General features: G+C 38.9%; 2 protein-coding genes across 3 annotated transcripts; both read right to left on the reverse strand.

Annotated features, from left to right (window-relative positions):
- Positions 1 to 9,565: 9,565 nt before the first annotated feature.
- LOC129779281 (uncharacterized) lies at positions 9,566 to 16,673 on the reverse strand. The gene is made up of 3 exons (XM_055786681.1): positions 16,461 to 16,673; positions 10,429 to 11,663; positions 9,566 to 10,370 (listed from the first exon to the last, which is right to left on the reverse strand). The coding sequence occupies exons 1-3, from the start codon at positions 16,671 to 16,673 to the stop codon at positions 9,566 to 9,568; spliced, it is 2,253 nt and encodes a 750-aa protein (XP_055642656.1).
- Positions 16,674 to 18,796: 2,123 nt separating this feature from the next.
- Positions 18,797 to 19,528, reverse strand: LOC129775894 (calmodulin-alpha-like). 2 transcript variants are annotated; one of them, XM_055781113.1, is made up of 2 exons: positions 19,293 to 19,528; positions 18,797 to 19,229 (listed from the first exon to the last, which is right to left on the reverse strand). In XM_055781113.1, the coding sequence occupies exon 2, from the start codon at positions 19,156 to 19,158 to the stop codon at positions 18,799 to 18,801; it is 360 nt and encodes a 119-aa protein (XP_055637088.1). In that variant the 5' UTR covers positions 19,159 to 19,229; positions 19,293 to 19,528; the 3' UTR covers positions 18,797 to 18,798. The 2 variants fall into 2 exon arrangements, with proteins under 2 accessions (XP_055637088.1, XP_055637087.1); XM_055781112.1 differs by having other exon boundaries at positions 18,797 to 19,528.
- Positions 19,529 to 26,382: the final 6,854 nt, after the last annotated feature.

Raw genomic sequence — 26,382 nt, forward strand, 5'->3', positions numbered from 1 at the left:
TTGCCGAAAACTCACATGAACCGACAGTGGGACAAGGTATGTTGTGACAAAAAATGTTTCCAAAAGAATGTATCTTCAATGTATAGGTTATCTTTACTGACGAAAACAAGTTTGTTTTGGATGGTCCTGATGGTTTCAACGGGTACTGGTGTGATTTACGGAAGAAGTAACAGTAGTTTTCAGCCAGGAATTTTGACGGAGGCTCGTGCATGGTTTGGGCGGGATTCTGCGCAACCGGAAAGCTCAAAATAGCTTTCACATCATTGAAGGATTACACTCATGTTCTGGAATCCTCTCTCCTACCGTATTTGCGTGGATATCGTCACAAAAAAATCACATTCCAGCAAAACAATGCTTCTATTCATACCAGTAAGTATACTAAGCAATGGATTAAAGACCGAAAACCTCTCCAACGTTGAATCCTGTTGAAAATCTTAGGGGGGATCCTTGTACGCAGAATCTACACTGAGGGAAAACGATACACCACGATTGAAGAACTCAAGGTCTCAAGGTTATATTTCGGAAAAATGGAAAAATATCGAGAAATTCGTTCAGCAGAATTTGGTAAATAGTATTCCAACACGAATTGTTCAAGGTTATTAGTCGAAATGGCAAGGTTACCAATTATTGACATGTAAATCAGCCTTTCGTTTAGAATCTTTCATTGATAATACTCATGAATTTTGAAATGACAAACTAGAAAACTAGACAGTTTAAATTATTATATTTCAGCACAATGAATAAACGAACAACTCTCTTGAACGGAATTGACGTTGAATATACTTTATTCTAAGCAGTCTGTTTGTGTTGCAACGAAATAGAATCAGGGTGGCCTTATAGAATTTGGACAGAGTGTACATGCCGCGTAGCAAACTTCATTTGTTCGGATTCCACGAATGAGATCGTTTCCATCGATGTGGATGAAGCGAAGGTGAGCCATCGGTAGGCCTTGTTAGATTCCAACGATTTAACCATCAAGTGTAGAAAACACGGGTTGTTTCGTGATCCATCCGTAACAGACGGAACGCGAAACACGAGAAAACTCGTGAGCGGTCCTTAATGCGTTATACCTCTTCCGCAGTGAAGCTTCCGCTATTTTAGACATTTGGGAATCAAAAGAGATAGCTCAGAGCGGTTTTGTAGGCATTTTACGCCTGTATATATCATTTATGTGTAATAAATAAGAAATTATCACCTGTAAATCACTACAAGTTGTTGATCCGCCCAAGGTGTAAGAACCGAATGGTAAGTAACAACCGCTCAGATCGGACAAAAATAGAAAACATTCTTTTCTCCAGAACAGTGAAAAACTTGAACCTCCGAAACTGTATTTTAATCTATACCAATTTTGTTCATTCATATAGAATTTGAAAGAAACAAGTCTTGATTACTACAGCACAAAACTTCACCACATTTGGTTAAGACCACTTCAAGTTACTGAATTTTTAAATTGGGCTCTCCAAAAGGAATTACATTGGGTAAAAGTGGTATCTCTCATTCGTTCAATAGATCATATTCAAAATTACACAAATTAATTTCGAATACTTGTCTAACCGTTGATCAAAATATCCGACAATTTTTTTGGCATATTGTAAAGTGACAGTCAAAAAATATACAATGCTATATACTTCTATCCGGTACTATGAGTAACTTTTAGAAAATAACGTCCACGCGTAATCTGGGAAAACAAATAGAGCAAAAAGAGAAAATGTAAAACTGGTTTTTTCCTAAAAAAATTAATAGATACACGTTTAACAATCATAATTCTTTTTTTTTAAACGCGTAAATTCCGAAAACCGTTCAGTAATAAACGCGTCCTCCTCCCAGTATACGCGTTTAGTAGCATTGTTTTTGAATTTCTCGTTTTTTCGCCAAATTGTTCGCTTCAATATCGGTAGAATTACTGTTATTGATTTTCTTTTAGGGGAAAAATATTCCGCGCAATCCCGTTCGCTGGAAAAATAGTCACATCTGCTACATCATGAAGATGTAGAAGCCAGAGTTTTCAAATTAAAAGCGATCTAACCCGGCGCTGATGCACATTTTCGCCGAAATATTTAGATGGCTTACGTTTACGGTACCTGAGAATAATCAATTGAGAAATAATCGGAATATAAATTAGAAACATTGAGTTGACAAACAGTCAAGAGAAGGACAATATTGTTGTACATTATATGAATGACACAAAACAAAATGATGTATATATTGGCATTATTTTTTACCATTTTAACATCATGAATCACTCACATAGATAAACTCATTTTATTATTATCGGCCATCTATGGAATATGATTAAAGTTAAAAGTTATCACTCAAAACCAACCGAAACCATTCTATGAAAATAATCTTCTCGATTAAACATTCATGTTTATTACCCGTGTTTGGAATGGAAAATTAATCCCCTCCTAAATTCTTCTCAATCCTTTTAACGCTGATGCCTCATACTCGATATATGGGCAGGTATTCCGCTCAATTTTGAATTCTGCCTCCATGGTTCATCATCTATCAAACCACCGATTCTGCCCTAACGTGAAACTAGATTTATTGGTACATCATGGTTTGCCACCCGATTCAGTGTTGTGCTCATGGGCACATATTAAACGATCACAATTTTATTGCAAATTTCGCCCTAAAGTAACCAAACACGGGTTTCGGGACTGATATGGGCAACATAGCGAGTAAGGCCAGGTCGTCCTTACCGCTCCGGGAGACGAATCTGTTGTTATAAAATAAAACCTAATATCATTGAAAATCCATCTAAAATCCATCACGCGATGCTGATCCACGAAAAATCAACGCACTGCAAACGAAGAGAACGGGTTTTCCCACGGAAAAAGAGTGCTTGATTCAACATCCAACTAATTCTGGAGATTTTGGAGTGCACGATATTCGAAGAATCGCACAATTGTCCGAGTTTTTCCCGCATCTGTTCCATTGAACAGAGAAATACTGAAGCATTGGATTGCTACTCTAATAATTAATTTTGCTCAACGAGATACCAGTTTCGAATTTTTGTACTCGGTATAAATCATAACCAAAATAAAAAAAAAATAAGTACGTTTTGTGAAGTCCATTTGATGAACTAAAACGAAACAATCGAAACGAAACTGATCGACCTGATCAGCATACATCACCTGCATCATACATCAGTACATGTATATGACATATTTCAAGGCGACCAACCGATGTGTACAACATAACGATGGAACACGTTTGCCTCTCCGAAACTTGTCTACTATATGAAACAGATTGCCACATTGAATAAGGGTCACTACTGGTACTAATGGCAGCACGAAAATGGAAATTGGAAAATCGCAAAAAACTCTATCCTACAGGCGACAGTCAAATAAAAACGTATTTCTATTTCAGAGATATTCTATGCGATATGGTATCAGTATAAACAGAACGAATGTTTCTGATATTGAAATAAACGACTAATCACTGCATCTGAACACAAATCTTCTTTTCAAATATCGATTCCGCAATAAATTCTCAATTTATCACCGTCTCAACTGTTATATAATAACTCATTGTGGTTAGTTCAATATAGGAATCTGAAACACAGAGAACACAAGAATTTATACTCCCTCCTCGTCTTGTAGAGATTGTTCATACCGATAAAAGTATCGCACAAAAGGTGGAGTAATTACTGCCTTTTGCTAAGATCGTTCAGAGCAATACAGCTCTATTGGAGCTGTGAGCTATACCTCCGAGGAAAACGGAGAGCACAGAGCAAATACACAGAGAACTGAAGGTACCTATGCCACTTTCACTACTGTGGTCTTTCCTTCCTTCTCCGGTGAGCTTATCAGTGTGCATTCCACGTGGTCAAAAGCAGGCGAGAAACGAGGGAAAAACATTCGCCAGTATGGTTTTCAGGCTAGCTCAAGTCGATAGTTATGTGCGATGATTTCTTGTAAGACTAACCCGTGGGTGATTTCAAACGAATCAAATCCGGATTAAAATTGTTTCTCTGTGTATGAAAGACACCATCCAACAGGGGAAATTATACTAAAATTTTATTCCACACTTATTCCAGTCAATGCAATGTGGAATACATTGAACTGAGCTCACTCAAAACGTTCACGCTCCGTTTAATCATGAAAAGATTGAGGAACAATAAAACAATACGACAAAAACATCTTCGATTACAATCAATGCTTTTGTCGGTGTAAACTTTGTTTCACCAAATCACTCAGCACATCTTTCCGCACTAAATCCCAATCGTGTCATCGATTCGTTTTTTATTGTCAAATTCGGTCATATTTCTTTATTTTCCTGGTAAATCCAAGGTGAATGTGTCATTCCTTGAAACACTGTCAACCCAACCATAATAACCATAAGCCCTAATGCGATTCACAATATATTTGCGATGATTGCGATATAATGCGATGAGAATATATTTTATGTTATCATTTACATTTGAATAAGAATGCGAGTTAGCGATATTCTTGCGAGGTTTCTCGTTTTCACATGATTCAAAGCACAACAATCGGGGTAAAAATTAGGTGTATAAATTGGGGCATACTCCAAATATAGACCTGATACTCCTCATCTTTAACAGAGCATACCCCAACGGATGGAGACAAACATAACCTCGTTTTCCATTCAACAACCGTGTCGAAACAACAACGTTTCGAACATATATGCAAATATCCCATGGCTGGGGCTGGAGTTGAATGGAATGCACAGAGTGATAAGAACAAAGAGGGTAAGAACCCACTCGAACCCACCCCCGTTTAGCATGGGGTGAGCAAGTGGGAGAATTACTGTTGTTGTTGAGCTGAGACTCTTCAATGTGCAACAATCTTCAGTCATTGTTTGAAAATCAATCGTTGTATCGGTATTATTTCATGGGAATGGAAAACGGTACTTACTCATGTAAACTCCAGAGTATCTGATGATGATGGCAACCCAATGAATGTGATTTAAATCCCTTTTACGGTGTTATCGAAGTCAACCAGAACAATCAATCGACAATGCTGTTTGAAAGTGTGCAAATTGAAACTAAATGTTGGGAAATGTATATGACATGTACAAGTATCACCCAAGCAAATCCACGCAGTTTATGATCTTGTTTGATATGAACAAAAGATGAGTTTGATGATTTCCTTTTGCTTTGCATGGTTGAGTTTTTATAATCGATACATTTATGTCATCAGTGATCAGTCTCAGGCCCTGCTTTATTTGTTTTAACATAGGGAAAGCTCGGGTAAAACGGACAGGGTGGGAAATTGATAAATTACATTATTATTTTGAATTTTGTGATGTACAAACTTGCAATACAGTGTATTAATACCCATACACATACTGTGTCAAATTGTCAATAAAAATATTCGTTACGTGACTGTTTTATAATAAATTTTCTTCCTCGTTTTTTGAATCAACGCATGAGTTCTCTCTCAGTTCACTCCAGAAATATTGATGGAAAAAAATACTTATCAGTCGGGTAAGACGAACAATCCATCGAAAAGAAAAACGAGAATTTTGTTCCAAAAACAAATTGATTATTTCCTCCTTCTTAATCTTAACAGATGGCCACTAACTGCTTTTGCAAGAGCAACCTGGAATTATGGACGCACAATCGAAAGGAAGTGATTGTAAAAGCTGTTAAGGAAGGATCCCCCGCCAACACAGCTGCGTTGAATTCCAACACTCCAAGAACAATACTCATACGGCACCTCAGAAATTCCTCCAAAAAAATTTTTCCACAGCAAGGACCACTTTCGACAGTTTTCAGTCATCGGTAGAAACAAGAACTAGTGCGAAATCTCCTCGACTTAGATTCTATGGGAAGCTCGTCATGGAAATCAGAAAATAGGCTTTCGAACTGGCGAAAAAAACGGACTGAATCATTCGTTCAATAAACCAACTCAGGTGGTTCAGATGGCTAAAATAAATCAACTCGGATGGGTGGCTTAGCGGGTTTTAAAACGTTATCCGAATCTGTCATTCCGGCATTCGGAATCTATTTGAGGCTTGAAAAAATGAGAAAAATCACAAGGTCCTTCTAGGTGATTTTAGTCAAGCCTTTTTGTTCAATCATCTTTAAGGCCTATTTGAAGTCCCCCACTTATTGAGTACAACAACTTGAATTTCAAAATACAGTAAAACCCCGATTATCCAAGGAATAGTCTGACGGATAACGCAAAAAAGTACTAAAAACGAAAATTATTTTTAATCTACTTGTCTTGTACGTTTTGTCCCTTATTTCGCCCGTATTTCGTTTCAGTTCTTTACAGAGTTACTGAAACGTTGCAATTGATAACACAAGTCGAAAGACTATAAAAATTCACGCACAAAATTTCTCGCCAAAAATAGATCTCTCATTGGAAATTCAGAAAATGAAGAACTACTGAATAGTCAATTTGATTTTTTTTTTCAATTGCTTCTCACATTCCAAATGCTCATGATTTTCTCTTCATTTCACTCCTAATATTTTGTACAACAGATTTTCCCATTTTGAAAATGAGGGACTTAGAATGCAAGGAGTGTAAGTGACTTGATCGATTTATCTTCGTCGATTTAAGTTTGCTTCCACATTGTCGCATACAACTGGGAATGAGTTTGCAGCTAAGTTATGACCAAAGGAGAGAGTCGATGTATAGAAATCGATCAAATCACTTACACCCCTTTCATTCTAAGCCCTTAAAATAGTATCCATTTAAATTTTTCATATTCAGTCTAAAATTAAGTTGAACTAACTTCTTCCTTAATATTCCTATTAAGGGAGTTCATGTTTGATGGAGTTTTGTTGTTGTTATACAAGTAATTGAATTCGTTCGCCACAACTTCTAAATCCTCATCGTAGAAATCTGGAAAATCTTCCAATACTTCATTGATGTTTGTTAGTTTATGGGGATTTCTGGATTTCAAAAGCAGGCTTGAGGGCCGGATAATTTCGAATCTCTAACTCAACTGTTTGATGTTGCACAAAAATGAAGTATCTGTTTTCCGCCGTAAATTGTTTTAATAAATTTTTCTACTACCCACGAAAATATCCTTGCCACCTTTGAAATAACCTACAAATTCAGTAGCATTTACATTCAACGTATGTTAGATTTCTCGTTAGAATTACTAGAATTACTAGAAAGTCTTTCGAATAGCCGGAAGACTCTTATGTAGTAATTCTTACGAAAAATACGAAAAAAGATTACGCAGAATAGCATTGTAAATTGTAAATATACACGAAAGAAGCAACACAGTTCAGAAATCTTTGAGGATTGTCAGTATTCTGTAATAATTCTTATTTTCGTCACAGTTATACTGAAACGTTCGATGCGAATTCTTCTGACCGATTCTTGCAAGGAATTTCGAACTCACTGAACTGGTTGATGGACGGTATTCGGAATTGTTTCCGATAATTCACAAGAAACACAATTTTACGAAAGGACACTTTATTTCAACGGACACTACATTTATTGGGGACAACTATTTTACGACTAACTAATTTAAAATCTGTGGTGGCGAACGAAAGCTCATCAGCTGTGTTATGCTGTTGTTTTGGTAAATTTCTTGTTGATGTAACTAAGCGAGATCGACGTATAACCTATTTCGAAATGCAATCACAGGGTTGAACAGCAATTGATTTCGGGCGAAATTCAATCGTCACTCACCCGTTGCTTATTAAATACACTAACTACTAACTCAACTCAACATCGCCGCCACCTTGAAATAATAATTTCAACATCTACCTACATCTAATCTTACTACATTGGTTCTGTTTACATAACACAAAAACGATCAATACAATTTTGATTTCATCACATTTCTACAAACATTTTAAACATTGTTCGCTGCTTCCATCTCTGGTGCATCATAAGGTAACAAACAAATCTTCGTTATCGGTCGTTTAAGTATTCCTCGAGCTGTTTGCAGTGTTACCACTCGGATGAGCTGATCTGGACCTGGATGCGCTGAAAGGATTCTGCCGAGTGACCATTTGAATGGGTGTTGAAATTCATCCACAACGACTACAAGACGGCCTACGTTGAATTCGTTGTTTGGTTTCCTTCTGGTGGTGCATCGTTGCATTTCTTGGAGATATTCCTTTCTCCAATGGTGCCAAAATTGTTGGTAGGTTTGTTGCATTTTTTGATAGTGATCGAGTCTGTTCAACGGGAGATTTCTGACGTCGATTTCAGCTACTGTCTGCATGGTGGTTCCAATCAGGAAGTGAGCCGGTGTTAGGCAGGCGAAGTCGTTGGGATCTTCAGACATCGGAACCAAAGGACGGGAGTTCATTGCAGCTTCGATTTGAGTGAGCACCGTAGACATATCCTCGAATGACAGACGAGTGTTTCCCAGCTGGCGATACAGATGTTTTTTGGCGATTTTCACGGCAGCTTCCCAGAGCCCGCCGAAGTGCGGTGCTCTAGGTGGATTCATGTGCCAAGTGATGCCTTCGTTCGTGCAGACGGTGGAAATGTGTTCGCATGATTGTTGTAATAAACGGTGAACTTCTGCTAGGTGGTTTTTCGCCCCCTCGAAGTTCTTTCCATTGTCCGAGAAAATCTCGGCAGGGCGTCCTCGACGAGCGACGAATCGGTGTAATGCGGCTATGAAAGCTGGAGTAGTAAGATCACTGACGAGTTCTATATGGACTGCTTTCGTGCAAAAGCAGACAAATATGCTTATGTATGCTTTCATGGCGGCTGCACGTCTGTGGGTGGGCTTCAAATATATTGGACCAGCATAGTCCACTCCAGTGCTCGAGAACGGACGGCTTTGAGTTATGCGATGAATGGGCAGCTGTCCCATTTTTTGGTTTTCAGGAACGGGATTAGCTCGGGCGCACCGATAGCATCCGCGAATCACGCTACGGACTAGTCGTCTTCCATTTATGGGCCAGTATTTTTCTCTCATTGTAGAGAGTGTGAGGCGGCCGCCACCGTGGATGAGTTTCAGGTGGTAGTGCGTTGCAAGTAGGCGAGAGAAGGGATGGAAACTGGGCAATAATATTGGGTGTTTTGTGATGTAGGACTGATCGGACAACCTCAACCTCCCTCCCACTCTTATGATTCCCTCAGGGTCAAGGAAAGGGCATAACAGTCGTGTTTTTGAATGATTGGATACCGCTTGGTTTGCTTTTAGGTCACGGATTTCTTCTTTGAAAGCATCTGCTTGGGTAAGTATGATGAGGGTCGATTGAGCTGCGTTTAGTTCTTCTACCGAAAGACACAAGTCAGTAGGAATGCTGATTGCTGTTGACTGAGGAACTATTCTGGATTGGAGGCATCTGATAAATCGGAGACAATATGCAGTAACTCGAAGGAGACGATTATAACTAGAAAATCTGGAGAAATATTCGTTGCATGTTGATTGTGTTGCGGATAATGCGACAACATTTTTTCTTCGTTCCTTTCCGTTTTCAGGGTAGTTTGTGATATTCGATCTTGGCCATTGATTTTCAGGTAACGCTAGCCAAGGTGAACCATGCTTCCATACGGCACTGTCTATGAATTCATCCGCTCTCATGCCGCGTGATACAAGGTATGCGGGATTTTCCTTTCCTGCGACGTGATTCCATTGCGACACGCGCGTCATATTCTGGATTTCCGACACTCTATTCGCAATAAATGTTTTCCAGGTATTTAGTGGAGCCTTTATCCATTGCAAGGTCACAGTAGAGTCTGACCAAAGGTAAGAGGAAGAGATTTCGATCTGCAGTGCTTGCTGAACTCTGGCATGGAGTTTTGCGCCGAGAGTTGCTGCGCATAATTCTAGTCGTGGGAGGCTTATTCGCTGTCAATGATGGTAGATGTTCGTAGAAGTTTTTCCACTTCACCACAATGCCTGAAGGTAATTCATCATCCCATCCACATGATTCCATCCAAATGAGTTGCATAAGAATTTTTCCTTGAATGATGACAGGAGCTATCAAACCCAAAGGATCAAACAACTGAGCGATAGCGGATAAAATTTTTCTTTTTGTGATCATCTCATCTTCCCGTTTGATGTTGGCATCGAATCGAAACAGATCATTTTGTGGTTCCCAGCTTATTCCCAGTGCTTTTACCGATCCACCTTTGTCGAATTTCATAGTGGATTGCATACCAATTTGGTCTTCTCGTAAGCCTCGTACGATTTCTAGTTTATTCGAAGCCCATTTTCGTAAATTGAAACCTCCTTTTCCCAACAATTCATTGAGTTCCTGTCGCAGCTTCATGGCATCTTCCACAGTCTGAGCTCCCCCAATAAAATCGTCCATGTAAAATGATTTTCGGAGAGCCGCACTACCGGCTGGATACGATATTGCTTCATCGTTGGCAAGCTGAAGTAGTGTTCGGGTAGCGAGAAAGGACGATGGACCAAGACCGTAGGTAACGGTTTGCAGCTCGTATGTACAAATGGGATCACACGCATTGAATCTCCATAAAATGCGTTGAAAAGGGGTTGTCATTTGGATGTAGGAGTATCTGGCGGTACATTTTCTCAATGTCCGCCACCAATGCCACAGGAACTGTGCGGAAGCGTAGGATGATGGATAGCAGATCATCCTGGATTACTGGTCCTACCAATAAGCCATCGTTCAGGGAATGGCCGGTGGAAGTTCTAGCGGATGCATCGAATACTACGCGGACCTTCGTGGTAGCGCTCGATTCTTTCATTACGGGATGGTGAGGGAGGAAACAACCTTTGTAATGTTGGGGTTCGGTAGGCAACACCGCCTTCATTTGGCCAAGCTCTATGTATTCTTCAATGAATTTTCGATATTCATCTTTCAACGCTGGATCACGCTCCAATCGTTTCTCCAGTAGCAAATATCTACGAAAGGCACAATTTTTGGACTCTCCTACTATTTTCTCAAAATTCGGGCGACGAGGGAGACGTACTACGTATCTTCCTGTCTCGTTTCTCATAACGGTAGCGGAGTATAACTCCTCGCATTGCTTCTCTTCCATTGAGTAATTTGGCTGGTCTGGCAGGTCTTCAATTTTCCAGAAACGTTCTAAACTGTCCTCAAGTGCTACTAACGAAACGGTGGTTACAGTGCATGATGAGGTTCCATTATCGGGTCGGGTTATATCCGCTGTGCCTGAGACCAGCCAGCCGAACACACTATCTACTAGCAATGGGAGCGGTTTAGGAAGTTGAATATTTGCTGAAGTCTTGAGACAGGAGAAGAAGTGCGCGTTTCCAATGATCATATCAATTCCAGACGACTTGTTGAAATTGGGGTCAGCGAGGAATAAATTTTTGGGAAGTTTCCAATGCTCAATAGGAATATCTTGAGCCGGCAACTGGGGCATAATGTTATTCAGCACTAGGAAATCTACATTGAGTGCGAAGTTCTCTTTTCTTGAACGGATTTCTGTGAACACAGATTCTGTAGCATACTGGGGTTTATTTCCGACACCATGGATCGACACGTTTACTCGTTTTCTTCTCAATCGAAGTAATTGAGCCATTCGCTCCGATATTATGTTGGGTTGGGAACCGCAATCGAGAAGTGCTCTGGCTAAGTGCTCATTTCCGTAGCAGTCTACGACAATCAGTAAAGCGGTTAACATAAAAGTATTATTACTGCGCTCATGCAACGGGAAACTATATTCTGCCTCACACGGATCAACGGCTGATGGAGTTGAACGAGCAGGATTTTCGCAGGGTGTAACATTCACTTGAACAGGCATACTGGGAACACGGGTGGATGGAGATGGATTCTGATCGGTTGCTGATCTGTTTACATTGGTGTTGAATGCTGAATGTAGCAGTGAATGATGACGTTTCTTACATATTTTGCAGGAATATTTTGATGAATAATTTCGTGAAAAATGATCCGAACGAAAACAATTCAGACACAGACGTTTCACGTTAACCACCTTTATTTTTTCAGCGATGGGCATTTTGCTGAACTTCCAGCATTTTATAAGCGGATGATGCTGATCACAAGCGTAACATTTGGCGGACTGGTTTTCAACTGCAGCATGAGAATAATAATTGGAATGAGCGGATTTCTTGTTTATGTGGCAATTGTGGGAAGTGGAAGATGACTCCGTTATGAGCTGATGGTTAACTGAGATGGACTCCAAGACTCTCATACGACGCTGGAGGAAATCTATTAAACATGTGTAGGTTGGTTTCGTCAATGTTGAAGCATGATCTTCCCAAACCTTAAGGGTGTCATCATGCAAACATGTACATAAGAGGTGCTCCAGCATCGAACTCCAAGCACTAATAAGCAAGTTGCTCCAGTATCTTTACGTGACGCTCAAATTCGTCCACAATCCCATGCAAAGAAGAAGCTGATTCAATTTGCATCTTTGGCGACTCAAACAAAGCTTGCAAATGACGTTTTGACGTAGGACTACGTCTTTCATTTCTATACCGGGGTGTAAAACCAAAGTTTCGAGAACGAAAGCGTTACGCCGGTGACCGAGATTTTGAGCGTTAATAGCTCTTAAACAACTGAACGAAATGGTATGATAAACACTTCATTTAAAAGATAAAATGTCTACGCGTCAGATACTTGTTACTTTTTCATCCAAAAACTTGTTTCAATAGTCTTAAAATTGCTTTCAAAACAGGCTATTGAAATCACCAATCGGTATATAAGCGAGCGCCGCTCGTAAACCCACTCAGTTATGATTGAACAGCGATTGGAGCATGTTGTCGCTGTTGTTGTGAAGCTAATTTCGTTTATCATGAAAGCGCTGATGAACGGTGTCACCAAGAGCCTGTTTGTGCACCTAAGGCCAAAAGGGAATCCATCAGGAGGAGAGTGATGCCACGGTTCCGCTTGAAACATCGGAGCAGCCGCCACACACACACACACACACATACACGCGCGGAATTCTCGTTGCTGAAAAATAATCTGCCAGTTCCCCTGGGAATTGAAAAATACATTCATGCGAAATAGTTTATTTTAATGTTTTCTATCCATATAACACTGCAACCAAATACATTTGGTTTTGTTATTTTTCAATCAATCGCAATTAACAGGAAAGCTTCTGAATATTTTTTTCCCCATCAGTGGAAATTTTCGTATCCAATGTTGGATGCATAACATGAAAAACGGAAAATGTTTTACATCGCGAAAATCAATTCATTTTCGAGCGATTATTTGCTTTCTACTCATATAATGCTTCGACCAAATACATTTCGTTTTGGATTTTTTCAATCAAGTGCGATCAACGAAGACCACGTCTTTCGGCAATTTATTAGAGGTGCAATGAATATTTAGGAATTCCCGCTCTACGCGCACTGGCAAACAATGTTTACTCAACAATTTCTCAAACTAGAAATGGGTGTTGTGAGAAAGGATTAGCGAACGCGAAAACGACAAACGGGAGAAAGATACGTTTGGAGGTTGAAGGAAATTGGCAGAAAACTTCTTCATTCTATCATTCAAATAATGTGATTCATACCACATCGTTTTGCCAGAAAGAGATTATTAATGCTCAAAGGAGGAATCGAGTCCTCCGAGGAAATTACCCAGCGCAAATTAGAGTCGACTATCGATTGCGGCATTCGTACACAAATAATTTTATAATGCAGTTTCACCAAAGTGATTTCTTCGGATATATTCACTACATCATGTCATGTATTTCATATTCTTCATTAAGAAATCCATATCCATGGCACCTATCGGTAACGAATTATTATCGAAACCACGATTTTCGCTAAATGCTCCTTTCAGTTCGGCCTGTAAAAAACTTTTCTGAACTCTAATCCATCAAATTTGGAGCCCTGAAAAGGGCTGTTGATTATATGCTAAGCTAATATAGCACGCTCTCCTCGGATACGATGGGCCAGCTGGATGTCCTTGGGCATGATGTGACGCGTTTTGCATAGATAGCACACAAATTGGTATCTTCGAATAAGCCTCCTGCAGCGTCATAACCGCGGAACTTTGGAAGCGCAAGTCGGTTTTGAAGTCCTGAGCAATTCCACGAACCAAATGCTGCAAAGGTAGCTTGCGGATCAGCAATTCGGTCGACTTCCGATAGCGATGAATTTCACGCAAAGTTCCCGGTCGATAGCGATGAGGCTTCTTCACCTATCCTGCGGCTGGTGCGCTTATTCGAGCTGCTTTCGTGTGCCTTACCACTGAAAGACTAACTAGCTATCTGCTTGGTCCCAAACAAACGAGTCGTCACGGTGCGAGAGTAGAGTAAGAAATGAACGAAAGCAAAGGAAGCGTCATTTTATAAACCGTAAAAGTATAGAATCTAAATCCCACCCTTATTATATTCGTGAGTATACAGTGAGCTTATACAATAAAGAGGGAGGGGTTTAAATTCGATTCTGTTATGTTTTATAAAACGACACTTCCCTTGCTTTCGTTCATTTCTTACTCTACTCTCGCACCGTGAGGACTCGTTTCATCGGGACTAAGCAGACAGCTCGTTAGTCTTTCGGTGGTAAGGCACCACGAAAGCAGCTCGGATAAGCGAATCAGCCGCAGGAAGCGTGAAGAAGCCACATCGCTATCGACCGGGAACTTCGCATGAAATTCGTCGCTATCAGAAGTCGACCGAATTGCTGATCCGCAAGCTACCTTTGCAGCATTTGGTTCGTGGAAATTCTCAGGACTTCAAAACCGACTTGCGCTTCCAAAGTTCCGCGGTTATGACGCTGCAGGAGGCTTATTCGAAGATACAAATTTGTGTGCTATCCACGCAAAACGCGTCACATCATGCCTAAGGACATTCAGCTGGCCCATCGAATCCAAGGAGAGGGTGCTATATTAGCTTAGCATATAATCATCGGCCCTTTTCAGGGCTCCAAATTTGATGGATTAGAGTTTAGAAAAGTTTTTTGCAGGCCAAACTGAAACGAGAATTTTCGTTTGGATGCCATACAGCATCGAGAAAATTCCGGAAAGATCTAATCGTTGCTGAAAAATAATCTGCCAGTTCCCTGGGAATTGAAGAATACATCCATGCGAAAGAGTTTATTTTAATGTTTTCTAATTATATGGCGAAAACAGCGACCAACTACATTTGATTTCGTAATTTTTCAATCAAGTGTAATTAGCTTGAAAGCTTCTGAAGATTATTCTTTCCCATCAGTAGGATATTTTCGTATCCAATATTGGATGCATAACATGAAAAACGGAAAATGTTTCGTATCGCGAAAATTATATAATTTTCAATCGATTATTGCTCAGTCGCCGAATATTTCATACTCAGAGAGTTCATTCTCCTCTAGTTTGCCTTCCAAATTGCCATCGTAAACCACACCTTCTCTCGATTCAATCACGCACGAAAAGCATACTGAAATGATATTCTGGTGGTGAAACCGATTCATTTTTCGTGAGGCGTCGTGCACAAATTACGTAACGCGATAAGGGGGGAAGGGGTAGATGTTGTGTTACTTTCTGTTTATTAGAGATAGGAAATTGCGTTACGAAAGGGGGGGGGGAGAGGTGGTTCAAAATTCGGATTTTTAGCGTTACGTAATTTGTGCACGACGCCTGAGGACATCGACAAGACAACATCGTTACTGAACGAGCTGAACGGCGAGGGATCGAGGGATTCATTACCTGGCCTGACCTGACCTGAAATGCAATCAGTTTGTTTTAACTGTGAGGGAGCGCAGAAAAGCCGATGCTGATACTCTCGTGACCAAGAGAGTATCAGCATCGAAATACGGTTCCTCGGGAAGACATAGAAGCAGCCGCCACACCCACACACATACACGCGCGCAACTCTTTTCATTTGCTGGTTATCGAGAGGAAACCTGGAAAGAAATGATCGTTGCTGAAAAATAATCTGCCAGTTCCCCTTGGAATTGAAAATTACATTCAAGCGAGTTTATTTTAATGTTTTCTATCCATATAATACTGCGACCACATACATTTGGTTTTGTGATTTGTCAATCAAGTGCAGTTAGCAGGAAAGCTTCTGAAGATTATTCTTCAGAACAAGGTTTTTTGTATCCAATATTGGATGCATAAAACCTTGAGTCTCCAACGTAACACTCTCGTTTTTGAAGTCACCCAAATATTCATTTATTCATTCATTCAGGATGGATTTAGATTCAACTTCAAACAAATGATCTCTAAATCAACGATAGTCCTACGTCACCCTTGCGGTTATACCATAGATATAACCCACTTCCTGTTTTTTCAGAAGATATTCATTCGCATATCTGTTGACGAGTGCTTCCCAAGCCAAGCGATAATTTGCCGAACTGATCCCAATTGATTCGATCAGTTGGGCTGCCTCTCCCTTCAAAGCAGCTTTTAGGTAGTGAAATTTCTGGACTTCAACGACCTCAGAATTGTTGTGAATCAGGGCCTCAAAGGTGTCATGAAACGCAAGCCAGTCTTTGTAATCTCCAGAGAACTCAGGTAAAGAAATCGTCGGAAGCTTCAAACCCTTTAGAGTGGAAGGTGCAGCGTTACGAGGGAGGTTGTCTAGTACATCAATAGGAGGAGGAAGTTTGGATTGCAGAAAGGCTTTTATTCGGAAGAATAGTGTTTCAAACTCAGAGCGAATTTCCATATTTCTCACCCGTTCTTGTTCGTTGTCTGCCATGTCTTCTAATGCCACTTGTATTTCCTCCATCCCATTGCAAATACCATCCAAATGCTGCAGCCTTACAGCGACCTCGAGCTTGTCCCGTTCCTCGTCGTACTGCGTCATGAACTGGTCCGCTCGGCCGAGCGACGCTACCATGGTTTCTCTCCGCGATCTCAGTTGCTGCTTCGTGCGACGATCCTCCATGGCGATGATAAAATCGAAACCAGAAGCACGATCTGTCAATAATAAGACCTGGTAGCACTGACAAAAAACGTAAACTTCTTGGAAAGGTCCTCACCTGACCAAGGCAAAGGTAATGCCTTGTATAATTGTTTTAAATATTCTGCCACAATCGTCCGCTTCCGTTCAATTTTCGCCGTTCTTGTACCTGTATTCAACAGGCCTTGTATTTTTTGGAAAATTACAGGAAATCCGGTATTTGCCGATGCTGACTATGGGTGAATGCTGTCCTTTGCTTGTCCAACAGGATACAATGTTGAATACCAGGGGGTCCTCAATAGGATCAATCGCTGGTATTGTCCCGGTCGAAAAGCTCCTTTGTGTCTTGAATGGAGGTCTGTGGTCCTTTGTTGAATTTGAATACCAATGGCTACAATGCCATTATCCTGGTCGCGGCACCAAAAACTATGATGGACGGTATTCGGAATTGTTTCCGATAATTCACAAGAAACACAATTTTACGAAAGGACACTTTATTTCAACGGACACTACATTTATTGGGGACAACTATTTTACGACTAACTAATTTAAAATCTGTGGTGGCGAACGAAAGCTCATCAGCTGTGTTATGCTGTTGTATTGGTGAATTTCTTGTTGATGTAACTAAGCGAGATCGACGTATAGCCTATTTCGAAATGCAATCACAGGGTTGAACAGCAATTGATTTCGGGCGAAATTCAATCGTCACTCACCCGTTGCTTATTAAATACACTAACTACTAACTCAACTCAACACTGGTTGTATCGCATTATCACATTGAAGATGCTATTCTAACAGATACATTTGTTTCTGTTGTCTTACATACAAATTTTAATAACAAGAAGACGTTATACATGTGAAACTAATGTAATTTTAATGTGCTTCGAATTGTCCGATTTGGGTCAAATATGCACCGTTTTGTTGCTAAATGTGTTGCTATTCTGAGGGTAGTTTAATAATGCATCTCTCATAGAAGTATTGGTCCTTATTGGAGAAAAACTCCAGCCATAGATTTTTAACAATCTTCCCTTGGTCCCAATTTTTTATTACTCAGGAAGTTTTACAATGAGAAAAAAGGTGGTAATCGCTTGGTACCAGGTCCGGACTATATGATGGATGCATTAAAACATCCCAATCAAGCTCTCGGAGTTGTGTGGCCCTGCATCTCGTCTGTTGACCCATTCTGGACGTTTCTGGTCAATCGCTAGTTTCAAACGATCCATTTTCAGCGGCCTGGCTTGCATTTTCGCATTTATAAAAGAAAAAGTGTAAACTGTACCGAATTTTCTTTTTGTTGACCTCTATTGTTAACACCCTGTAACTCACAACTGAATTGAACAAACAAAAAACAGCAAGTGTTAGTGTGAAATGACACCTTTACAACGAGCCTGAACTTAAAATTGTACGATCGATATCAAGCGGAATATTGATCACTAAAGCCAGCCACCGAGAAAATAATGGATGACTTTTTCCCCGGATATAAGCGTAGTTCTGTTTAACCTGTCCATATTCCCCCCGTTCCCCTAAGACGATTATATGAATGTCCGCCCAACGCATTTGATTCTCTTCCACACAGACTTGATCTTATAGAAAGAGTATTTCCCCGCAGCAATACTTGCCTCGTTACAATCGATTAGCTCGTTACAATTTGTTGAAGTTAAGCCATTGTGCCGCAAGAGAGGCATGGATGACTTTTTCCAATTGAATTCGAGCCGAAACAGTTCGAACGAATCGGCTGACTTTGGAAGTAAACCGAGAAAAGTTTATTCGTCAAAGTCAAATCAACCGGAATGGAAAATCAGCCAAGAAACTGTTTTGCCCCTTTCCGAATTGTGGGGTTTCACTTCGTTCATTTTAGTATCGATTTATGATTATCTTTTCCCTTTCGACAAACTGATGAATGGTGATTGTTTCACAATCTGATTATCAATCATTGTTAGTTTAGACAAAATAATACTAATAGAATAGTACTAGTTTTGTTTATTTCATTTACAAATTTTGTTGTTACAACCAATGAGTTCTTCCATACGTGTTTTTTACATTATTGTTTTTTTTTTTAAATAAAATAATAAAATAAAAATTAGAAAAGCGCAATTTTTTTATCCGTATCTCACTTCCATCTCATCAATACTACGAATTCTTCATAATTAATATGTCCATCACCATCATCATCGGCTTCTCGGATCATCTCTTCCGCCTCCTCCTCCGTTAGCTTCTCGCCGACCATGTCCATGACATAACGCAGCTCAGCTGCCGTAATGTAGCCATTGCCATCCTTGTCGAACACTCGGAATGCCTCCCGGATTTCTTCCTCGGTATAGTCATCTCGGATTGTTCTAGCCATCAAGGTGAGAAACTCGGAGAAATCAACCGTTCCGTTGCCATCCGCGTCGATTTCCAGTATGATGTCTTGAAGTTCTGCTTCCGTGGGTCGCTGACCTAGCGATCGCATCACGGCTCCCAGCTCCATTGTTGTGATAGTGCCGTCACCGTCCTTGTCGAACAGCTTAAACGCTTCCTTGAAGTCAGAAATCTGCCCCTCTGTGAGTTTATCGGCCATTTTTTGCGTTATTTTACTGATTTGCGTTTTAGAAAGTTAATTACCACTTCCTCCGGAAATTCAATTGTTGCTACTGGTTTCTCCGTAGCCCAAGTTATACCCTTGTAGTTTGGTGAGTTTTCTTCTAATAATATCGCAGGAAAAAAACTATTTTTATCATAGCAACGAAAGGATCTCTTATTTTTTCAGCTATTCACAGACGATGAGAATTCCGGGATTAGTCCACACCGGCTTCCAACGGATTTCCCTTATTCCGCTTTTCCAAACCTGTTTTTCTCAGCAGTTGCTTGCTGCCTACTTGGATTACTTGGACGACGTTTCACAATCTGATTATCGATCTTAATATGATCTTGGTAATTTTTTATAAAACACAAACCTTCATTTCACTCTTTTCCAAGGGCGATTATAATTTTCAAAATATTTGTCTAATTCTTCTTTGATGGCACTTACGTTCCGATTATTTCGAACTTAAACGAAAATCGAAGCCGAAGTACCCAGAACCCAGCAGCTGAATTCTGGCCTTGATAAACTGTTCCAGTTGAGCAACAAGCTTTTGGGTGTGTTTCCCTCGTTTTTGTATGGTTGGACCTCCCTTTTCCTTTACGTTTCTGTCAGTGAACGAATAATTTTGAACTATTAAAAGTTTTCCATACTAAGAGATTATCTGTGTTGGATGTGTGAAACAGTTTAACAGAGAAACAAGATCGGGATTCTTTTTTTTTTCTGAGATTACTAGTTAGGAACATATTTTATGATACCATCAAGAATTAAAACTTCAGTGCCACAAAAGTTCGGAGATGTAAAAGCTCGGTGAGTGTGTTAGATGTTTCGAAACATACATGTGGTGGGACAAACCAGAATTTAAATTAGAGAAGTTCACATTTCGATGTGGTTCGATGAAATGGTCATTTGAAGAATGAAACTTCACATATACTGAGTTTAAAGCTATCTGATAGCATAACAATCATAACAATCACAATCGAACACTGTCCCAATGAACTTCCCAGTGACTGACACCAGCTATCACGAGATGAGACAAATAAATTGCATAAATTGCACACCCCGACAGCAAGTGCTTAAAATATGCACATAAATAACAGATTGTTGAATGGGATAAAAGGATTGAACTGTGAGGGGGAAGCGTGTGGAAGATCCCAAAAGAAATCAAAAAGCCTCATAGTCAGTTCGTCTGCCTTCCAATAACATGTGACACCTGACTGCGGAAAGGGTAATATCGACTCAGCTCCATTACCTTCCATCCACAGTTTCATTTCCTATCGACATATAGGTAACTGTGAATCGATTCTACTTGAACACTTATTTGAATCGAGACGACTGCCTCTATTCTTTACTTCGTCATGGACTGCCTATTTACTTTACTTCGAAACTCAAACAGTTTCATTTTCTATTGGCTCGTTTGAATTTTTGACCAATCGTGACATTTAGCAGTGTGAACAGCGAACCCAAAAATGAATATTAACTAATGTTAAAGTTGCTAAAACTTACATTGTAGACCCATTAAACATAAAAATAATAATTGTATTGATATTAACACAATTTTATTCTATTGATTTTCATGACATGAAACGCTATGACTCAGGAATAACATTTTATTGAATGGTTTTTATAGCTGTTTCGATGATGTCTGGCATTAGTGTCGAAAAAATAACGATGCTTTCACCAATACAAACACAACCATTGCGGAAATTTGAAAAATGAAAATGAGTTCGAGTTTTCAGATGTTTTTAACTATACAGTGCGACGGCAGATGAAAATTTAATATCTTGTGCGTAATCGATTAGAGTTTGGTTGATATTACTTGATGGGAAGGTTGCGAAAACGATCATTTTCTTCACACTGTTTCGCAAGATTATTGATTTTCGGGCGAGGGGTGAGTGAGGGAGATCAATGAAATGAGCGCCATTGTGGCAGCCATTTGTGGCTAGCTTCCACCTTCACCTTAAGATAAAATGGCATAAGAATGAGCGCCTATGAAGCTTCCTATTGAGCCAATATTTGAATCAGGCACATCATTCGATGCTATAACCTATCTAATAGTACTCAATAGGACACTGTTTAGAAAACATACACAAAAATTTGGGTGATGTGCATTCTATCTACTACCTATTTGAACAATATTCACATGGTTTTTTTCAAATCATGTTCCGGAACTGGCAGTGAAAAGTGTTTTAGTGGCTGTTATTTTTATATTTGTTGATTTTATTATTCAAAGTAGATTCTTTCAACATCAACACTCTTTTTACTTCAACTTAATAGCGATTCGATACATGCTCTTGCTCTCATTGAGTTTTTTTTAATTTTTTTATCTGTATTTTAGTGACTTTCAACACATTTGGCTGGTTCGTCACTTTGCTTCCCTTTTTGGAAGAATGTCGGGAGTGAGAATTGAACTCGTGACCTTTAGCGTGAGAGGTATGGATGTTACCACTACGCCAGATCGCCTCCACTCATTGAGAAATGTCAGAAGAAGATAAATCGCATATGTGGTGTCTTGTATGGCAGATTAATGTAGAACAGAAGTGATTTCGAGTCGAAAAATAACCTTTGATTTGGTAAAGTATGTGTACAATAGTCCAACTTTCCGGAGTGTAATATTCGGGTCGAATTCAGCGGATTCATTCCGTCAGATACTTCAAAACCTTTTGATTATGGGCCGAAATGAACGGCATGTCATTCAGACAGAATCACTGTTCAAATAGAAATTATGAATGAAAATAATTTTCTCCGTATCAAAATAGTTCTTCTTCTTGAATGGCGTTAACGTTCCCTGTGGAACTTTTGCCGTCTCAACATATGCATTAACTAGCGTCATTCATTAATACTTAGTTGAGATCTCTTAAGCCAAATAACACGCCTTGAATGTATTCCGAGGGGCAAGCTCTAGAATACGCGTGACCACAGTGCAAGTCGGAGGAAATTTCTTTGACGAAAAATCCTCCGGCCAGAACGGGAATCGAACCCGAACACGCATATCGAACACGCAGACGCTAACCACTCGGCCATGGGTGCACCCGTATCAAAATAGTGTTGAATGTTAATCGTTTTTTTTTTTCATGTGGTAAAATGTAAAAATTGTATCTGAAGATAATTTTATATTCTAATAATTAGTTTGAGTGGAAAACTAATTTCGTATCCAGATGTTGTGGGAAAACTAATATTTTGAGTACTCAATGGCCTTAAAATTAAGAGGGGGTTACCATACTTCCCGTATATTCAATGGCCAGTCGGAATTGGAATAAATTTCAAATCACATCGATGTAAAATCGATTGTTACTTTTTATTTTACAAAGTTTTGAGGGTTTTTAGTGGATATTCCGGTCTCTTAAACACATTTTTATTCATGTGTAAAATGTGTCATCGAGTAATATGTATTATTATAATAATATAATAATAGAAATTCGAACTTCATAATAATTGAAGGATGAAGTGCTCCTTCTCCTAAAAATATGTCACCCTTCTAAACTCGAGTACACCGCGAGTAATCGGTTTTCCACCTTACTAACCATAGATGTAAGAAAATTGTTTATATATATAGTTTTAAAAATATATTTAAGAATTCGGCTCCTTTAAACTTAAGTAACTGAGCCTGTAAAAATAAACGAATTAATAAAAAAAAAAAAAAAAAAGGATGAAGTTGAATTTCTCCCCCACGAATGCACCGAAAAATGTATGTGTGATTAACAAATGATAACTTTTGCTGTTTCACAATATTTTGAGTTTCACCCACCGCAATTCGATTGCGGATTGCATGATAGGACAATTGATTAACAGAAACTGGGTATAAAAGAACCGTTCCAATGATCAACGCCACCGTTACGAATACATAAGCTATTCATCGAATCCGTGCTTATTGAATTGAACATGGATGATAAAAATAACGATGATAAATAAATAAAATGGGGCGAAATCGAAAATTATTACGGCCAGGAAACGATGTATGCATTGCGTTATTTTATATCGAATGCTCGTTATTCGGACAAAATAATTACCGAGTGAAAAGCTTAAATTTTTTGCTGCATGTCAAAAATGGTAGCTAACGGTGACAATTCATTTCGGGTTGCTTTCCATTTTTTTTTTAATTTTTTTGTTTTTTTGAGAATCAGCAAGAAAACACTGGTTCGAATGTTTATTTCAAATTCTGATTTATCCGCAGCGCCTGTGGGTGATCTGCCCTAGCCATTAGGAATGTTTTTCTTGTCCACATCCATTCGAGGTACAAAATAAGCTCTGTGCTCCAACCCACAAGGTAACTTTAACCATTTCAGAAAATCAAGCTAACGAAACTCGCGAACAGGACGATGCCCTGGATGACATATTTATTTATTGCTTCAGCCTGCCTCAGGTCCTCTGCTGTTGAAGCTCTTCAATTCATGTTTCCACCTGTTTTCCCACGAAAGCGAAACCTCTCTAGTTAAGGTGTGTGTTTGCTACATCTCAAATGTGTGGCTGTTATATCAGAAGTTGGACTCTACTTAATTTGTTATTAAAATGATCTGTGAGTGTTTCCAGCCGGACTGACCTGAAAGTTAATGTTCGACTATTCAAAAATTAATCGGATATTTATTTAGTCGGATGATACGTCGCACACCCATATTTATTCATCATTATGGTTCAGGAAAATATGTGTTTTCCAATTTTGATCTTATTTCCATTTCCATTTTTTTCCATGCCACAATTATAAGGTTCTAGTCATCATTTCAAATCATAAACCTCGTTATTATAAACTTTCTAAAAATATCCGTTTTCAAAATACACTCAACAAAAAAATAGAGGAACAGAGTGTGAAGACGGAAAGTTTAAGTGATTTTTGATATGCTGTAATTTAGTGAAAAATCAACGCATATCGATGGAATACATATATTTATCTTGGTGTGTGTAGGTGTGGTGGGCAAAAATATCGGAAAGAAATGAAAAATCGATTTTTCTCTGGTTTTTCAAAGATTTTTACAATACTTACACAATTTTTTGTTACACAACCGAACAGAAAATACAATTAACCTTATCAACTAGCTTTCAATTGGTTCCTAGAACGCTCCTGTAGTATCTTTCCATACAGAGATATTTCAGTTCGAATGAAAAATTACCCCCTGGTCTTTGATGGTTAATTAATCAATAAACAACCGTCGCACCGTAAATCGAAGGGCACTCCATTAAATGCTGTAATTTGTTACCATAAAATTTAATAAACCAGCTATAAAAAACGGCTAAACGTATCAATATGAAACTGAGGTGTCTTCGTAGCCACTTGGTTACACGTTCGCTTACCCAGCGATCGATCGTGAGTTCAAACTCAGGGCCCTCAATTGACCATCTTTGTGTTCTTATAGAATAACTACGTCCACGCAACCATCATCAGCGATGGAAATCGATCCACGGTAGAACAAAGATCGATTCATCCATACAACTGCTCTGCTCTGCAAGAAACATCGGGCTGCTGTTCTATAAATAACCCAACAATGATCAATATCAACTGTCTCCGCTGTCCAGTCTGCTGAACAATGGAAGAACAGAAAGAATACCCTTACGCCTAAATGGCTACTACTGCGTAATTTACCATAATTTGATGGAACAGAAAACCTAACGCCTAAATGGCTACACTACTACTGTGTAATTTACAATTTATAGATACATAAACATATGTACATGTACACGATTAAAACCCGGCTCTGTTACAGCTAAAATGCTAATGAGCCTAATAAATAATAAAAAAAAAAAAGCAGAATCGACTTTTCATTTCTTCCCGATGTTGTTGCTCAGAACACCTACACACACTTACACACACCAAGATCGTATTCTAATACCTGAAATGTACAGTTAAACCTGTTTTTGTGCGATTTTTTATTTGTGCGATCGCACAAAAAAAAAAGAATGACAAATTTTTGAAAAAAAATATGAAGTCATCGGTCATTATTTTCATTTTCTATCTTTGATATGTGTTTCATCGCTCTACATAAGAACTGTGTCAGCTAATTCCCATTCTCATGTTTAGTTTTGTTTGTTTTATGTTTTTAGTAGAAGCTTGTTGAAAGGAACAAACAGTTGATTTTATGGTATGTACAAGTGAGTTTATCAAAGTGAAAAAAGGAAATCGAATGTTGATCACGAATGGAATCATAGAGATTTGGGTTATTTTTTTGGGATTTTTTTAAGAGTTTGATAGGAATGCGGTTTTTTTTCAAGCAAGCAAGCAAGAGCTGCTGGTGAAGTTTAGCACGATTTTTTTAAGAGGATCCCCCATCGATATGCGTTGATTTTTCACGAAGTTACAACCAGTGCATCATTCAATCACCGTCAATGTCACAGAAAACCCGACCATAGTCACTCAATTCCTTTCGCGACACGTGAGATACGAATACCTAGTTTTGATACACATTCATTTGTTTCTGAAATCTGATCCAATGATGATATGCTTCAATGCCTCTCACTGCCGATCGCTCTGTTTACAACTTTACATAACGAGAGTGGTGGTTGTGGTGAATGAGTGAATGATTGTGAGTGACCAGACAAATCCAATCATTTATGACAATCGTGATGGTTATTTCGATTTGTTTATTGATAAGATAATTTATATATATTCGAAAAAAAAGGATATTGCCGGGCCAAGTGGGGTAAATAAACAAAAAAAGAAAGTTGTTTAATTCAACCGCTTGTCAGTAACTTAATAATTATTGAAAGAAATACTCAATATTTAATACTGAAACCTTACTATCATAGTTTTCAATTTCAGTTCAATAATTATTTTATACCACTTCTTATAGAAATATAATATTGATGTTCTAATAATTATTATATATATTCTAAACGGGAGAGGAAATAATTTTGTTATTGAAATGTGTTTGTCTCTCGCGGCAATCTACCACCATATAGGGGAAGACGGGGTAAGACCGCCCCCTAAGAAAACCAATTTTTAGTCAAACGTCCTCTTGGATTTTCGCTGTTTGTAGTGCTGCATATCATTAATTATATAAGAATATACTACTAAAAATGTGTAGCTGTTGATTTTATCATTTTTTTTTTGCTTTTTTTCATTATTTTTTGAAATGATGAAAATGTTAGGAGGTTGAAAAATTTAGTGACGGATGGCCTGTTGAAGGCTCGAGCTCTGGAAGTCGA

Source organism: Toxorhynchites rutilus, chromosome 3, assembly GCF_029784135.1.
Source record: "Toxorhynchites rutilus septentrionalis strain SRP chromosome 3, ASM2978413v1, whole genome shotgun sequence".
Lineage (NCBI taxonomy): Eukaryota > Metazoa > Arthropoda > Insecta > Diptera > Culicidae > Toxorhynchites > Toxorhynchites rutilus.

Coding starts and splice junctions, on each gene's coding strand:
- LOC129779281 (XM_055786681.1), bottom strand. CDS start 16,673: ATGGAGGATCGTCGCACGAAGCAGCAACTGAGATCGCGGAGAGAAACC. Junction 11,664..16,460: donor CAGACAACGAACAAGAACGG/GTGAGAAATATG, acceptor GCAACCGATCAG/AATCCATCTCCATCCACCCG. Junction 10,371..10,428: donor GTGGCGGACATTGAGAAAAT/GTACCGCCAGAT, acceptor CATTTTATGGAG/ATTCAATGCGTGTGATCCCA.
- LOC129775894 (XM_055781112.1), bottom strand. CDS start 19,248: ATGGCCGATAAACTCACAGAGGGGCAGATTTCTGACTTCAAGGAAGCG.